This window comes from Trichinella spiralis (genome assembly GCF_000181795.1).
Source record: "Trichinella spiralis strain ISS 195 chromosome Unknown Scfld8, whole genome shotgun sequence".
NCBI lineage: Eukaryota > Metazoa > Nematoda > Enoplea > Trichinellida > Trichinellidae > Trichinella > Trichinella spiralis.
In genome coordinates, this window is record NW_003526947.1 from 496,730 (window position 1) to 512,837 (window position 16,108).

Genomic DNA, 16,108 nt, shown 5'->3' on the forward strand with positions numbered 1-16,108 from the left:
CAATGACCGCCACCAGCAGGCGCTGTGCACTTTCAACCAGACGATCGCTTTTGCTAGCGCGTCAAAGTGTGATCGCTGAGCAGTGTTTCTTCGTTCATTAATAAGATTGGAGTTAAAAGCTGGCATCATCATCATCGTCGTCGTCATTTTTAATAATTGTCTGTCATCACCGAATATTATTTTTTTGTTGATTGAAAACTTTTTCTTCGAAGAAAAATTTCTATTTGGAAAAAAGCCAATGAAAAAGCTATATTGCTTCTTAATTATTGTAATTTGTAATTTGTCAATTTGTACAATGTCAGCATTTCGATCTTGTGAACGAATAATGGTTCCATTATGCAAAGATATGCCGTACAATTTGACACGTTTACCAAATTTGATGGGCGATACGGATCAAAATTCTGTTGCACAATCGTTGCTGGATTTTGAACCTCTTGTAAATATCAAATGTTCTAAAAATCTTCGATTTTTTCTTTGTTCCGTTTTTACACCGATGTGCACGGAAGCAATGGACGAACCGATCACTTCTTGTCGTTCGGTTTGTCAGGAAGTGGAACGTAGTTGCGCTCCATTGTTGAGCAATTTTGGCCTAGCCTGGCCGGCATTGTTGAATTGTAGTCAATTTCCCGCTCAAAATAGCGAACCACCATGTATGGATCCATCTCCATCGAAACAAAAAGAAGACACTTTGCGTAAAGGTGAGTAGACAGAAATGAATATAATTTTCACTTTCACCTTTTTCTTTTTCTTTTTTTAATATTACTTCTTCAACATCTACTTCCCAGTACACGCATGCTTAATCTCTTGAGAGCTGTGTCATTGATTTTTGTCATCCGTTTTTCACCGAAGCTTAGCAATACTATAAGTATTAGCATTAGTAATAGTGATAGTAGTAGCAGCAGCAGCAGCAGCAGCAGCAAAAGCAGTAGTAGTAGTAATAAATTGAAGACGCAAGCTAACAATAAAATGTTCAACAGAATATTATTATTGACCCAGTGGAAAATGTGATCACTGTTTTGACCATGCTTTACGACGTTTCTAATTTGACCCCTGGAATTGCCCTGTTGTCAAAATGATACATTGGCCGAGTTCGCTTTTACAACTTTTCTTTTTCTTTGCTCTTGTTGTTGTAGCTTTCTTAAATTTTATTTTTAGCTGTTTACAATTTTCAAAAGTTTTATTTGTTTATACAAACAAATAAGCAAACAAAAAAAACCACTACAACATATGACAATGTTTCGAAATCAAAATTCCAAATATAATCTACTGTTATTGTTATTTTTTAATCATTTTTTCGTTTTTTTAATAAAATATTTAACAATTAAAATTTAAATAGTGATTTACAGTAGTGTTGATAGGTTGAGATATTCTGCAAATAGAAAAATATAAAAATTGTTTATGATAAATTCATTGGGCACATCTGGTTGGTCGAATTATTGTTCAACTGTACTATTTTTCTAATGGATACCACAGCTACTGTATGGAGATTTTTTTAAATTTTCTTTCTCTCAACGACATAGACATTTTTTACACAATAGACAGAGTTGCAAACTTCATGGCATTTTATAGCACAATTTTTTCACTTGTCTTTTTTTTTTAAATTCCTTTGTATTTATTGTATAGTGGTTTGTAGTTTCATTGGTTGTTGTTGTTGTTGTTGTCAGTAATTGGCTAAGCATGTTAACGTACATCCATAACAAGCAAAGAAATCGTTTAGCAAAGCATGTCAGCACGCACGGCAAGGCGTTTTTCAAAAGTAGAACAATAAATATTGTGCACGATGATAATGATGATGATAATGATAATAATAATAATAATGATGATGATGATGATAATGGGTTTAAATAAATTTTAAAAGTTCATCATGTCTGTATTTTTGTTATTTCCGTTTCGCTTAGTATTCATTTGTAAAGCGTGTTTACTGGTGGCAAATTCAGTTTTTTCCGTTTAAAACCTTTTAATTATATGTTTAAATGTTCAATTTGTTCAGAGCATGACACATTACGGGGCAATAAAATTGAAACCACTTGGCACCATAAAATGTTCATCAATAGAAACTTCACTTTTAATGGGTTTGCAAAATCAAAACTAAATTTCTCTTTGAAACCTGTGAATTCCATCTAAAAAACATACATTTGTTAACAGTAAAAAAAGATTTACCGCTGTAACTTTCATTTCAAAATGAATTTCAGGTATTTATTTCAAAGAAGGCGCTTTTGTCAGGGAAAAAGGTGAACAGAGATTTATGATAGATAGGCAGTGAAGATTAGATAAAATTCATATTCATCTCTTCCTGACTTTAATTTTCATGTTGACCTAAGTTTTCAAGTGGCTGAAAATTTGAATAAAACGGTGTTATTCCAAACGGCAATTATCATTTAATTTAAAAATGTTTTTTTTGGCTTTATTTCTCAAAAATTCAATTATAACTGAATATGTCATAAAAAGTGTAATTTATGAATATATATTAATGTATACATATATAAAAGAGAATTTGCAAATCATGTATATTGATGTAAAAGTAATCTTCTTTTCTCATGGAACAAAAATTAGAGCGATATAAAGTGAATACAGAAATAATTTTAAAATATTTTTACGTTACGATTTACTGTCGACTGTATGATATTCATTTAAAGTTGAGAATTCTTTCATATTTTCATATGTATAAATTAATATATCTATCATACTATGGCGAATTGTTTCAGTTATAGTTTCTTGCTAGAAAACAACTTATTGTAGTATTATTATAAAAATTCATCTCAGAAATCTTAGACAATATTGTTCTGTTAATTTTGCGTGAACAGATTAATTTTTAACCTCATGTTGGATGTGCCAAAGTAAATATTATATAAAAGGTAAACCCTCAACTGTAGTGTTAAGGTCATGCTATTTGCAAACAGTTTTATCTGATGAGAGATGATAAATATTTTCTGAAATCAGGATTAAGCCCTTGTTAATAGAAGCGAACAAATGTTATAGTTTGAAAATTAAAACAGGCCATTTATTTGCCTCAGCTAAGATTATCATAAGTCGATTAGTATTATCTATCATATTATTGTTTTATCAGTCGAGGTTTGATTTAAAAAAAGTTATAGGAAGATTGATCAAAATAATAAAAATAAAAAATTTAGGAAAAATGCATAAGCTAATATTTATGCGTGTGCAATAATAACTGAAGAACTGTTTATTGATTTTGAATGCATTATTAGATCGTATAATTAATTTTTTTGAATTGAAAGTTTATCATTAAGACAAAAGCATATTTACAATTAATATATGGATATTTATTTATTTAATTTTATATTGTTTAAAGTATATGTTAATAATTTATTGATTTAACATTACAGAATTGCACCTGAAAAGATAGCTGGATTATTTATTGATTCAGTTTTGTGATTATTCAGCTGAAACAAATATTAAAGTATGCGTTAAACATAAATCTTCATTATCATGTATGTGTGTGTGTGTGTGTGCTGTTAGTGTAGAAATCAGGAGGCACAGAAATGTCCGTATTTCATGGAGCAATTAGTACATCATGGTAGAGGTGACATAGTGTCCTGCTTTTGTAGTGCCTAATTTGCGGCTCATTTCTTCTATATGGGAAGAAACCTGTTAAAAACGTGACTATGAAAAGAAATCACTTTCTATTGGCCATTATAATTGGAATTTTCATTTGAAAAGAAATGATGACTAAGTTAACGGTCCATCTTTTTCAATATTTGCTAAATAACGACTGCCTTGAAGCGTTATTTTTGTTGAACTTGTTGAAATTTCATACAAAACAGTTTAAACTAAAATAGCATTTTTCTCTTTCCACTGGCACTTTCTATTGAGCGGCATTTTCTAATGACATTATATGCTAAATTTATTGATACCAAAGTTCAAATATTTATGAGCTGGTTTAGGTTAACGATTTCAATAAAAACTATTTTAACGATGAAGTCAACATTATTTTTATGTTTCTATTTTCATGTATTTATTTGTTTTACTAGTGGTTTATATTATCATTGATTACGAATTTTGGATGTTTTACAAGATTGGTAAAAAAAAGGAAAATTAATTTTCGTCAGTTATTAGGCTGGCAAAGGGTGATTTGTTAGCAATTTTGATAGAACAATTTCGGTTGGTTAGTCGTGTTGAAAGCATGAATAGCATTGTATTTCTCATCTTAGTGAGATATTTTTTTTGTTGTTGCGCATCCCTATGGGAGTGCCATAACGTGATATCAGAATTAAGAAAACTCGCCACAAACTGATGCGCCAGATGAACCAGAAACATTAAAAATTGGTATTCCTTGCCGTGCCAATTCAACCAGAATTTGCACATGTCAAGGATAAATGAAAAATGAAAGAATATCAAAAGCTGTACAACAACCATATATATATATTCCTTCGATATAACCATGATCCGCAGAAAGAGTACGGAAAAAAAACAAAAACCAAAAAAAATCCCAATGTATCATATAGCGTTGTTTTAACTTTGTAGAATTTTGAAATTAATTCAATAAACACTTTTCTTACCAAAATAAATTTTTATAGATAAAGCGTAAAGAAAACCAAAGAAAAAAAATACGATATATATATTTATGTATATGTAAATTTTCTTGCCTGTTTTATTTAAGCTTTTATGTAAAAATGTGTTTGTTATATAAAAGCGGTTAGTTCTTTGATTATGCTATCGCGTGGGCGTTGTCAGCACGGCTCATTGATGACAGAAGGAAGACAGAGCTGAATTGTCGTCGTTTATTGGAAAAAAGAATTCGCTTTCGGCATCACTGGCGACGCTTTAAAGTAAATTCTGAAAAAGTAAACCCGGGCGTGGCAAGTTGTTTATTTCATTTTACTTATTCAGTCGGTTAAGATCAAAGCAGTCGACATAGCAACACACGCACAAAGCCAAAATAATAATAAGAATGATATATATATATATATAGCATGCATGTTTAGCTGGTGTTTTCTAAAGTGCGTTACGCAAAAAGAAGCTTACCACATTAACTTGAAAAATAAAAATATTTTAATAATATTTTCTTTCTGTTATTTATTTATTTATTTATTTTTACGTTGAAAATGTAGATATTGATTTTTTTCGTCAAATGTGTTGTTATGCGCATTTATATGCCGAGGGAAATGATGCCTTGAGATTTTGTGTCATTAAAAGTGAACTAGCATATAGTGTGCACTTAAGGCTACTATGAAACCAGTGATCAGCTGATGATTGTCAGAACTTGAGAACTTTTTTAGAGGTCAATCTTTTAGCACATTTTTGCAGCTTACTTGAATTGAAGCTTTTCCATTAAACCGTTATGATTTTTCCTCAACGACAATAATAGCAAAATTAACTTCATCAAATCTATCTTGCGTACTTTTATCATTGTTAATCTTATGAAATAAATGTTTTTTTTCTTCTCTTATTGATTTCATATGGTTTTTTATTTTATTTTTTTTAAAACTTCACATCAATTTATTTAGGTTATCAATAATAATATGGATAAGTTGAATAATAAGTTTTTTGTAAATGAAGGATTTCCATGGTATTTTACTTTCTTTTTTTTTGCAAATTGAGCTGTTTCACTTTACACAATTACTAAAAAAAATAGGAACTTTTCTTTTTGCTTACTAAATATATTTTTGAAATATTCTTTTGAAAAGCTTTTGGGTATTTGCTTATTTTACAAAATCTTTTGTTGAAAATGTCTGGCTCCGCCCTGTTAATTTTTTAAAAATCATTCCAGTCCATAATTGTGCTTGTTTTAAAATACCAGAACATAAATTTTCTACAAAATGCAGATCAGCTTCATGCTATTAGTTTTAATGCAGCCGGGGATTGTTCCTAAAATGCTTTTAATTTTGGTTGAAGCAGTCAGTGTTTTATGGAAGCTTTATTTTGAAAGCTGCTCTTTTCAATTTGGGGCACTGAAATTTGCTTTCAAAACCAAATTGCATACTTTAGCGTCAAAATGTATTTACGAAATATGCAAATTTGCATTGTATTTAATTGAATTTTGAATTTTACGCTGTTGTTGTTGGAGTATATGTTGCATTTTTTAAAATTAGTTTGTCGTTTTTTGTTGCTAACAGTAGTAAAAATCGTGTTTTTTTGTTTAAATGGAATTTTTCTTCTACTGGAATTTGAATTAATATAAAGATACAGTTCTGTGGTAATAACTTTTCATGTGCTTTAATAAGCAGAGAACAAACAATCAGTCATTCACTGATAATCAATGAAAGTGAATAATTTCTACATTCTTAACTCCTAAATGGAAGAATCAATATATATATATATATAACTTTACGAAAAGCAAAACCGAAAGCGAATTTCTTTAAATTTTATTAAAAGTGGCTTCTCACAACGTTTGTTTGCTTGTTTGTTTGGTTGTTTTGTCATGAGAAATGCTGCATTTTATTATTCAGATGATGACAGGTGGAAAGAATATTATTGTCTGCTTAAACGACGAACTGTTTGCATGCTTTTATAAATTAGGCGGTTTTGTTTGCAACGATTGGCAGAAACCCGTTTCGGCAAAGGCCAAATTATCGTTTCAACACGAGCATACGTTTGTGAACTTTCATTTTTCATTTTTGAAAGAAAGAAAGAGGGGCTTTGAAAAATTTCTGCCACTGAAGGTAGCAGTTGCTATTGATTGGTATATATCGATGCTTTCTCTTGTACAACAAAAATCACAACATTCTTCTGACTCCAGTACACATCCATACTGTATTAATATTCAATCACTTCAAAGCAGAATTATTCAACAGCAAATTCTGTGAAAACGAAGCAAAATTTTTTAATTTATAAAGAAAAAAATGTTTTTATTTTATTTATGATTTAGCCAATTATGAAATTTACATTGCTTTCTCGATAAATGTGCATTTGAAGCTGCTGCTTTGTTATAGAAATGCAACAAATTTATCGAATTCTCGATAATATAAACCTCAGTGCTTATCAAAAATGTTCAAACAATAACATTAAGCAACTATTGCTGTTGTTGTTGTTGTTATAAAAAATTTTGAAACGGATGAATTTCATCTCATAGTTGAAAAATTCAATTTACATTAATAAAGAGAAATATATTTAAATTTTCATTTTTATAATTACAGTTGTTTGGTAACAAGGAAATGGTGTGTATAAATAAGGAAAAAAATTATTATTATGAGGAAATGAAAGCAGTTGAAGTTGCTGATGTTGAAATTCAAAAAAAATGTGGTTCTACACACAGATGTTGCACGGCTTGCAAAAGCATAAATCAATCTGCTGTGTCGTTAAATTTTTTTTTCATTTTTTTAAACAGAAAAAAACTTATACTACAACTTAAAAGTATGTTCGTGTTATTTATGCACGTTTCAGCATTAAGCGCTTTTCAAATTGCAGTTACAATTACAACAGGAACCAATCAGTCAGTAAATTATAACGTTTTTATTGTCGTTGCTGTTGAATTCGTTTAACTTTATATGCGTGCATGAAAATTTGAAAATTTCCCAATCCAATTTTCAATTCTTCAATTTTGAATTTTACTGCATTACTGATTTACAGGCTTCAACATATTTTGCAACATTTCTCCCAACTTTGGAACAAAAGCGAACTATTTGATGTGCAATTTTGTTTCAAAAGCACCTTAAATCATAAAATTAAATATGCAACAATTTAATTTATCCTTTGTTAGATTTGCATTTCATTCTATATAATTTTCAACATCGATTTCCACTGGCAACATGTATGTTTCCTTTGACATGTGGTTTCATAAATTGAATGCAGATGAATAACGTTCAGAAATTTAAATTGCAAATTATTGAAAATGTAAACAATAAGCACTTGTTATCTTCTGAAGGAAAACATTCCTTTGGCTTGAGTTTTCGAAATTTTACCATTTAACTGTCTAGTGAATTAAAATGGAAATTATTAAATTAAATGTAAATATGAATTGAATTTTTTGTATTTTCAGAAAAAACAAATTTTGTTCTATTACGTTATTATATAATTCCTTATTATAAGCAATTCAACATGAAATATTCCGCTGTTGTTCTGATGTTAAACTGTATTTCCATATGAAACTTGTGCAGCTCGTAAGTGTAAAAAATTTTTTTTTAATGAATGAATTATGATATTGGTTGTTTTATTTTATAATAAATTTGTCAATAATTATTAAAAAAAGATTCAGTTTCAATAAATCAGTGATAGTATGCAGCAGTTTACAAGTTAATTTTATTTAATTAAATCAAATTGCTCATATCTATTTTATGAACAATTTGCATTTCTTTGAAATTTTTATCTTTTTCAAGAATCTTGAAGCAAAGAAAAGCGTTTTGCTGTAGTAGTAGTAGTAGTAATAGTAATATTAGTAGTAGGCACATTATGTGACTGGTTCGAGTGATAAATAAATTTTCATACTATTTTTGGTTTTTCAAATTTTCATTTCATTTTATAGCATATAATTTAAAATAAAAAAAATATCAGCTGCGCAGTGTTTTTGGCATGTTGAAGCATAATTAGGTCCTTTGAATTTTGATAATATCCACCAGAGAGTAAAAAGCAACCAGTTTTGTTGTTAGTCGTTCTATTGCAGAGGGTTTGCAGTAGCATATTTGCTTCTTTATTGCTCATTTTTGGGTAATTTATTAGCGCGCATTTTCAGTAATCTTCTTGCTAACCAGTTCATTGTTGTTGAAAGCTTCACACAAGCGTCTGTCGTCAGTTGTTTGCTTGCAAGTTTTATTTCTTTTTGATCACAAAGTGCAAAGTTTTCTCTATTCTACTACTTGTTGTTTCTTCCATTTTCTGTTCAAACTGATTATATGCCAATCAAACTGCTCTTCAAAATTAAGCGAATTTAGCAATCAATATTCAAATTTTTCTATAAGAAAATTTCATATTTATTTATTTGATATTGAAATTTTAAAATTCCATTTTAGACTCTCGAACAAAGTTAAATTTGTCGAAACAAACATCTGCAATCGATAGAATGGCTCCTTCTTCAGAATTTCCAACTACAGCAGTAGCTGTTGCAGCTTCAATTTCATGTGGACCGCAATTTGTTCACATAGACCGTCACGAGATGCAATACCACAAGTGTGTATTGCGTTGCAATCAAGATTGGATGTTTACCGAAGAGCAGAAAAATTTTGCTCAAGTTTGGATGGCAGTATGGGCAAGTGTTTGTTTCTTAAGTACCGGCTTTACGGTGATGACATTTTTGTTGGATACAAGTCGATTTACATATCCCAAAAGACCAATCGTTTTCATAGCAATTTGTTATTGTGCCACTTCAGTTGGATATCTTCTTCGTTTGCTTGTCGGACGTGAAGCTGCCGGTTGCCAACAACTGGACAGTGGTCAGAGTGTACTGGTCTCTCATAGTCTTTCTAACGCCGTATGCGTGGTCACATTTATATTGCTGTATTATTTCGGCTTGGCCAGCGCGGTTTGGTGGCTCATCCTCACGATGACATGGTATTTAGCTGCAGGTCGTAAATGGAGTCAAGAGGCTATAGCTCGTTTAAGTTCTACTTTTCACATCATTGCATGGGTTATTCCGGCAAGCTTGACCGTCACGTTGCTTGTTACACACGAACTCGAAGCAAGCGAACTCACTTCGATGTGTTTTGTTTGCTTGCACAGCAGCTCTGCACTTTTTGGTAAGTTAATCCAACATTTTAGTTTGTCATAAAATCCCGTTTTTTGTTTCACCACTCATATTTTAATATTGTGATGATGACAAAAAAAACTTGACTAAACATTATATATGTAAATATGCAACGTGATGAAATTTAACATTTATAAATTAGGTATTTGAGGAAGCAAGTTTTTTCAAACGTTTGAAAATTTGATAATGATGCATAATAAAACAGACAGTCGACAATGCTGAGCAATAGTGCAGAAAAGTGTTATGGACAATCTTTTCAAAAATTACAAAGATAAGTAATAAATTAAAAATACTGGTTGGACATATTTGTAAATTTGTCAAAATTAATTGACGGTTTCTATAAATGTCATGTGCTGAAATCGTTTAAATCGCATAATAAATTGAAAAAATTAATGGTTTCCAAAACAGAACTAGTATTTTCTATTTATAGACTTTTGATACTAAATGTGTGACATTGAAAATTATGTTTTGCTGTATTAAAAGATTTACTATTTTGACCATATTTTGTGTAACTTTAAATGCTTTCCGAATATACTTTTCAATCTGCTAAACGGGGAACTTTAATTATTTCATATTGATGAAGTTTATTGTTTGACGTTTGAAAAAAAAAATTTTTTTTTATCATATAGGCTTTGTCGTTGGACCGGTGGCTGTGTTTTCTGCTATTGGAATTTGCTTCATGGTAGCCGGTATAGTGTCAATGGTTCGCATCAGCAGGGAAATGCGTTTTCGCATATGCGATACTGATTTGCAAAAATTACGCAAACTGATGACCAAAGTTTGCGTCTTTTCTTTGCTCTACGTTGTGCTAACGCTCATAGTGGTTGTGTGCTCTGTGTATGAGAAATTCTTTGATGAGGAATGGCTCAGCAGTCAGTTTGAATGCCGTCCTCAGTCTTTCAAGGATGCAACAACCGGTGTTGGTTTGCGACATTGTAATATGTCCGGTATGGGTTCTTTGAGTCCACCTGCGGTTGAAATCTACATGCTCAAGGTGTTCATTAGTCTCACAATTGGCATAATAAGCAGCATGTGGATCTGGAGCAAAAAGACACTGCTCATGTGGCATCATTTCTTTTGTGAAAAACTGTTCTCGAATCCAGTGGCAAAATCTGGCCCTGCCCAATACGCACAAGGATCTTCTTCTTTGCATCATCCTTCTCAAGATCGAGTGCCATCATCAGCCTTGCCCTCCCAGACTGCAGGAACTCATTATTATTTTCCAGCCGGGTATCCTCAACCCCGAGGTTTCTGCAAAAGTCCAGCAGCTCATTAAGAAGAAATTTTCTGCAAAGTCCATTAATCGCCGTTTTCAACGAAAGATTATTGTCATCACATATTGCATTTTGTAAACCTTGTGCTATTCCATCCAATGTAGACAAACAAAACAGACCAGTGCCAACAAATTTTTCGTTTTCATTCATATACTTTTTTGTATTTAATTTTTCTTTGTAAAGACATTTCTTTTTCAGTATAATAATTAATCATTCTCTAGAGTTCAAATAAAAATTATTTTTTGCAAACAACAAATTTGCATGTGCTTCTTCTTGGTTTTCTTTTACGTTTATGTCATTTAAAGAATTAAATGAGTGAAAGAAATTTTTAGCAAAGTTCGATAATTTTCAACTTTCATTTATGCTAGTTTTGTCGATTAATTTTCCCATTTATAATATTAAATTATACTACTAATGCTGTTGCTGATTATGATAATGATGACTGTGTCGACAACAGCGACCAGTTAGTTGTAAGTTTCGGCTAGCCAGCCGGGTTCAAACTGGGCTTCGCTTTTGGAATGCAGTTTTGTTGTTCAGATTGGTTCCATTGTAAACCTACTTTTCAGTGTTATTCTGCGCTCGCATTATTACACCAAAAGTGATGAGTCTGCTAGATCAATGGTCATTTTATGATCAGTTTATGGGGCTGTAATAAAAATTCCTAACGACGTATTAATACTCCAATTATGACCGTCAAAAGTTAAATATATTGCCACAATATCTGACTGCAGAAGTGACGGCGAACTGTTTTAAAAAGAATAAATAAATTTTGTTTATTTGACAAGAAGAAATGCAAAGTTCTTTAGCATATGATTTACTGTTCTTATTGGCAAAAACAGTTACAGTAACGGGAGACGACCTTTGCTACAGTAATGGAAATAAAAAAGTGTAATTTTTATCTTTCATTTTCATTTAACTAACTGTTGTCAATGCGCATAGTTTGTAATTTTTTTTAATTTTAATTTTAATTACTTCTAATAGTTTTACTTCTACATCACATAATTATCATGCAGCAACATTTATTGTTTCTATTTTCTCAAAATTTATTGCAACATTATTAATTTGTTCTACAATTATTTGTCGAAAGATTTTGCTGGCAACGTAAATTAAATTTGATAAATTTAATATACAGTGGACATACGGAAAAATAAGTTTCGATACACTGAATAGCAAGACATTTTGCAAACAATCTTTGTTAATCAACTGTTTAAAAAGAAGTTTCAGAAGCAAATATAATCATAAATTATTATAAAAGAAAAAAACAATTCAGTAGTCGTAATTATCAATATAAAACTGATTTTTACAAAAATTATTTCATTTTTATCATATAAATATGCAAAATGTTTCTATTCTGCTATTAATCAACAAATTGACTAATGCTGGAGCATTTTTCAATTTGATTTTGGTTATAAAATATTATAAAATACTTACAAAATGTAATTGTACATGCATGTATACAATAAATGTATACAAAATACAATTTAAAAAATATATATGTATCATTTTCATTAAAAAAAATACACTAGTCATTTTAAAACACAAAATACATATTGTAATATGTATAGCTGATCTTTTAAATCTTTGGATTATAAAAAACAAATAAAGAAATGTGCAAATATGATAAAAAAATAATGAAAAATAATAATAATTGCAGCAAAATAAATATGAGGTAAGAATTTTTATTATAATCAAGCACTTAAAGTATAAAATAAATAGTAAATGAAAAATGTTGATGATCTTATAATTCCATTTGTTAGACTCTGATATGGATTTTGCTCATTAGTCAATAATTTTTACAAAAAATTTAATATTGGCAGTTTAAAACTGCTTAAACAAAGCATCAGATTAAGCAGTACAGTAAATGCTGATTGGCATTTTTATGCATTTTTTATTCATAAATACTGAAATAATTATCATAGTAAGGAAATAAACATGTAAAAATTATAAATAAATAAATGAAAATAAATTTATTATTTTTGGGATTATAAACTTTTGCTTTTAAATTTATTTCATATATATGGATAGTTATATTATACTTATACAAAAGTTGGTCAGTTTATTTTCTATTTGAAATTTCAATTTAAAAAAGTGTTAATTCTAGAGTAAATCTAATTATATTCATGATAAAATTAAAGTTTTCAAAAGAATAAAATTTTAAATTGGTTGAAAAGGAACATCAGAATTTGCAAGCATAGTATATTTGTAAATCTAGGGGATTTATTTTAAGGATTTGTCATAGTCTGCTTTTTTTCTATTTCAAATTGAAATGAAATAAATTTATCATGGATTTAAGCATTGTAATATTATTGAATGCTATTTTAAAAGTAAAAAATGAAGCAATCTTATTAATTATTGGAAGTTAATTGCAGTTATGAAAGTAGTTAGTTAATTATTGGAAATTGTAATTTTCAAATTTTCACAGCTTGCTTATAGCACACAGGACTTTTATCTTGCTACAAGTTTGGCGAGTCGTTTTTGCAAAGCATATTTAAATTCTAAATTATATCTCATTATATTTTTAATTGAAGATTTAAAGCGATATATTATTTAAAAAAAAAAGCTTTTAACGCAATCTTTTTAAGCAATTCAATGCAATCTGCAATGCATGGAAATGAATCAGTTAAAAATTCTATTGATTTATTAAAAATGTTGAGATTATTTTAAAGATGTATTGCCTTTTTTTCTTTTAATATTTTAACTATAAGAATAATTTGTCTGTGAACCAACAACAATAATAATTATTATTATTATTATAATACATACACACATATATATGATATGATATGATATGTTATTATTATTAAAGGTTCGTTAGTTAAAAATTTTAATTTTTGAATTTAAGAAAAGGCAAAAAAAGAAGGCAAAAAAATCTGAGGATAAATAAAGAGATATGATTGCAATTTGGAAAATTTTTGATCGATGAGCAATCGTTTATGTGTACGGATGTAGAGCTTTTGACAAAGTTTGAACGAATATCCGTTTGGAAAAGCAGAGGCAAATGCTTGATAAACAGAAAAGCAGCGTTGTATAAAAATTGCTTTGCAAAGCGTAGAAAAAGATCGATTCGTTGACGGACTAATTGGCTTGGTTGTTGGCCAAAGCTTCCGGTTTGGGAAGTTGTCGGCTGCTTTTGGCAAGATTGTCAATTAACAAGACTCTAGCCAAATCTTCTTAACAACATCTTCACCATCAGTTGATCATCGATTACTACTACTACTGCTACTATTAGTGCTGCTGCTGCTGCTGCTGCTGCCGCTTCTACTATTACTACCAGTAAAAAGACAAAAAAGGTGTGGCCAATGTGTAGGGTCAGCTGAAATCTTATTCAGACGGCGCCACAGTCGACTGCTATGATTTTCACAAAGGGTTGCTTCGAAACGTTGAATAGGTGACAAAACGTCTGTGCATCGACAGTAATACTGTCAAATTTGGTTTCCGTTTTTATGTCATACGATGACACAATCTTCGAAACGTTGTCTTAAAAACCAACTTCATCATGGTTTCTGAAAACTGTAACCAGTTTAAAACAAGCAGCTATTCGAAAACACCTTCACGCTCCAGTTGAGCAGAAAAGGAAAATGCTATTGTCAAAGGATTCATTCTTCCATTGGACCAACTTTGTCTGGCATGCTGGTCGGCTTCCATTTTGGCAAATTTAATTCCCAATCTATCAACCTCCTCACTCAACCTACAACAACTCTACTATTTGTCCCATTGCTTTCTTCTCTATTCTTCTCCTTTTTACCAATTGCAAAAGTATGATAATTTTTTTTAAAGCTTTCTTCTTTTTTTTTAAAAATCTTTCATAAATATTTAAACTTCGATTATAATTAATAAAAAAATAATTTATGAAAAAAGGATTTATTAGGAATTTCTTTTACAATTTCAATAATCAAAATGTGGAAAAATTAATTACAATTGTTATTAATCGATTTTATCGTTATTATTATTATTATTATTATTATTAGTTTAATACTTTTGTGAGTCATGATAAGTTGTATCTTATCAAAATGGCATTCATTTTTCACAATGAACAACAATAAATTTTTTTATCAATAAAATTAATCTGACACGTCTGAAAAGTTTAAAATGATCATAAAGTTCACCAGCAAAGAAACAGCATATGACTGAAATACTCAAGTACAGTGTGAATAGAATTTTTTTTCGACTTTTGCTTTCTTATTGCTTTTCTTGTTTCAAAAAATAATACTATTTTTTAACTTGTATTGTTAAAATATTTGGTTTTTTTTATTTCGCATTTACTAAAGCAGTCATTGAAAAGGATACAGTATGAAATTGCTTGTGCATTTATTATCGAGCGATTATCATCATAATTGTCATTGTCGAAGAAAAAATTGAATTTTAAGAAATTATTGAAAAAGTTTCAAACCAGGTTTATTTGTGCGATATATTATTTAGATGATGATAAGTTGTCTTACATGTATTGTATTGTCTTTAATTTCAAGCTTGCAACTGTTTTTTTTACTCAGATATGTTTGCACTTGTAAGGCAAAATAAATTTGGAAACGTTTATTGCAAAGTTTAATATCAAAGAAAAATGAAATCAGTTTAAAATGCAAACGTGGAATATGTGTTCACTTTGTTTAACAAGTGACAACAATAGATAGTATGCTTAAATCAAGAATGTGATGGTAACAATTATTACTGGAAACGGAAACTGACATACATACATACATACATACATACATACATACATACATACATATATACAGGCATGTTGATGTCAGTTAGCATTTTTGTGATGTGATTCGAGAAAATTTCAATTTGCAGAAATAGCAAACACAGGTTTTTTATAGCTATTTTCTTAAGCATGCATTGGAATAAAAATGGAAGAAAATGTCACTAAAGCAAAAAAACAGGAAAGAGAATTTCATATATTATAAAAAATTGAAATGTCGTTCAAGTTGACCAAAAATGTTTGCCCGTGGTAGTAGATTAAATTGAAAATGGCTATCAATTGGAGGAAGAAGTTGTTTTGCAAGCAAATTGACGAGAGCAAAAGAGGAACGTGCTTTGAGAACAATTTTGTCATCATATGTCAATGATTAACAGTTGCAAATGCCGTTGAATAATAGTAATATTGAATAATTTTTCAACAACAGCTTCTTTTGCTGCATCGAATTCAGAAAAAAAAATCATATTTCAAATTTAATTTAAATAATTTTTTCCCTCCTCA

At 29.7% G+C, this 16,108-nt stretch overlaps 3 protein-coding genes across 3 annotated transcripts; all 3 read left to right on the plus strand.

Moving 5' to 3' along the window:
* The first annotated feature begins 295 nt into the window (after positions 1–295).
* Tsp_10376 (frizzled-4) lies at positions 296–2,124 on the plus strand. Its single transcript, XM_003372766.1, has 2 exons — positions 296–698; positions 1,991–2,124. The coding sequence occupies exons 1-2, from the start codon at positions 296–298 to the stop codon at positions 2,122–2,124; spliced, it is 537 nt and encodes a 178-aa protein (XP_003372814.1).
* Positions 2,125–5,810: 3,686 nt separating this feature from the next.
* Tsp_10377 (hypothetical protein) lies at positions 5,811–6,767 on the plus strand. Its single transcript, XM_003372767.1, has 3 exons — positions 5,811–5,858; positions 6,411–6,553; positions 6,590–6,767. Exons 1-3 carry the CDS (start codon positions 5,811–5,813, stop codon positions 6,765–6,767), a joined length of 369 nt encoding a protein of 122 aa, XP_003372815.1.
* A 2,189-nt stretch (positions 6,768–8,956) lies between these two features.
* Tsp_10378 (frizzled/Smoothened family membrane region) lies at positions 8,957–10,989 on the plus strand. The gene is made up of 3 exons (XM_003372768.1): positions 8,957–9,629; positions 10,267–10,808; positions 10,864–10,989. The coding sequence occupies exons 1-3, from the start codon at positions 8,957–8,959 to the stop codon at positions 10,987–10,989; spliced, it is 1,341 nt and encodes a 446-aa protein (XP_003372816.1).
* The last annotated feature ends 5,119 nt before the right edge of the window (positions 10,990–16,108 follow it).

Coding starts and splice junctions, on each gene's coding strand:
- Tsp_10377 (XM_003372767.1), top strand. CDS start 5,811: ATGCAGCCGGGGATTGTTCCTAAAATGCTTTTAATTTTGGTTGAAGCA. Junction 5,859..6,410: donor TTTTAATTTTGGTTGAAGCA/GTCAGTGTTTTA, acceptor TTTATTATTCAG/ATGATGACAGGTGGAAAGAA. Junction 6,554..6,589: donor TCGTTTCAACACGAGCATAC/GTTTGTGAACTT, acceptor TTTGAAAGAAAG/AAAGAGGGGCTTTGAAAAAT.
- Tsp_10378 (XM_003372768.1), top strand. CDS start 8,957: ATGGCTCCTTCTTCAGAATTTCCAACTACAGCAGTAGCTGTTGCAGCT. Junction 9,630..10,266: donor CAGCAGCTCTGCACTTTTTG/GTAAGTTAATCC, acceptor TTTATCATATAG/GCTTTGTCGTTGGACCGGTG. Junction 10,809..10,863: donor ATCATCCTTCTCAAGATCGA/GTGCCATCATCA, acceptor ATTATTTTCCAG/CCGGGTATCCTCAACCCCGA.
- Tsp_10376 (XM_003372766.1), top strand. CDS start 296: ATGTCAGCATTTCGATCTTGTGAACGAATAATGGTTCCATTATGCAAA. Junction 699..1,990: donor AGAAGACACTTTGCGTAAAG/GTGAGTAGACAG, acceptor CAATTTGTTCAG/AGCATGACACATTACGGGGC.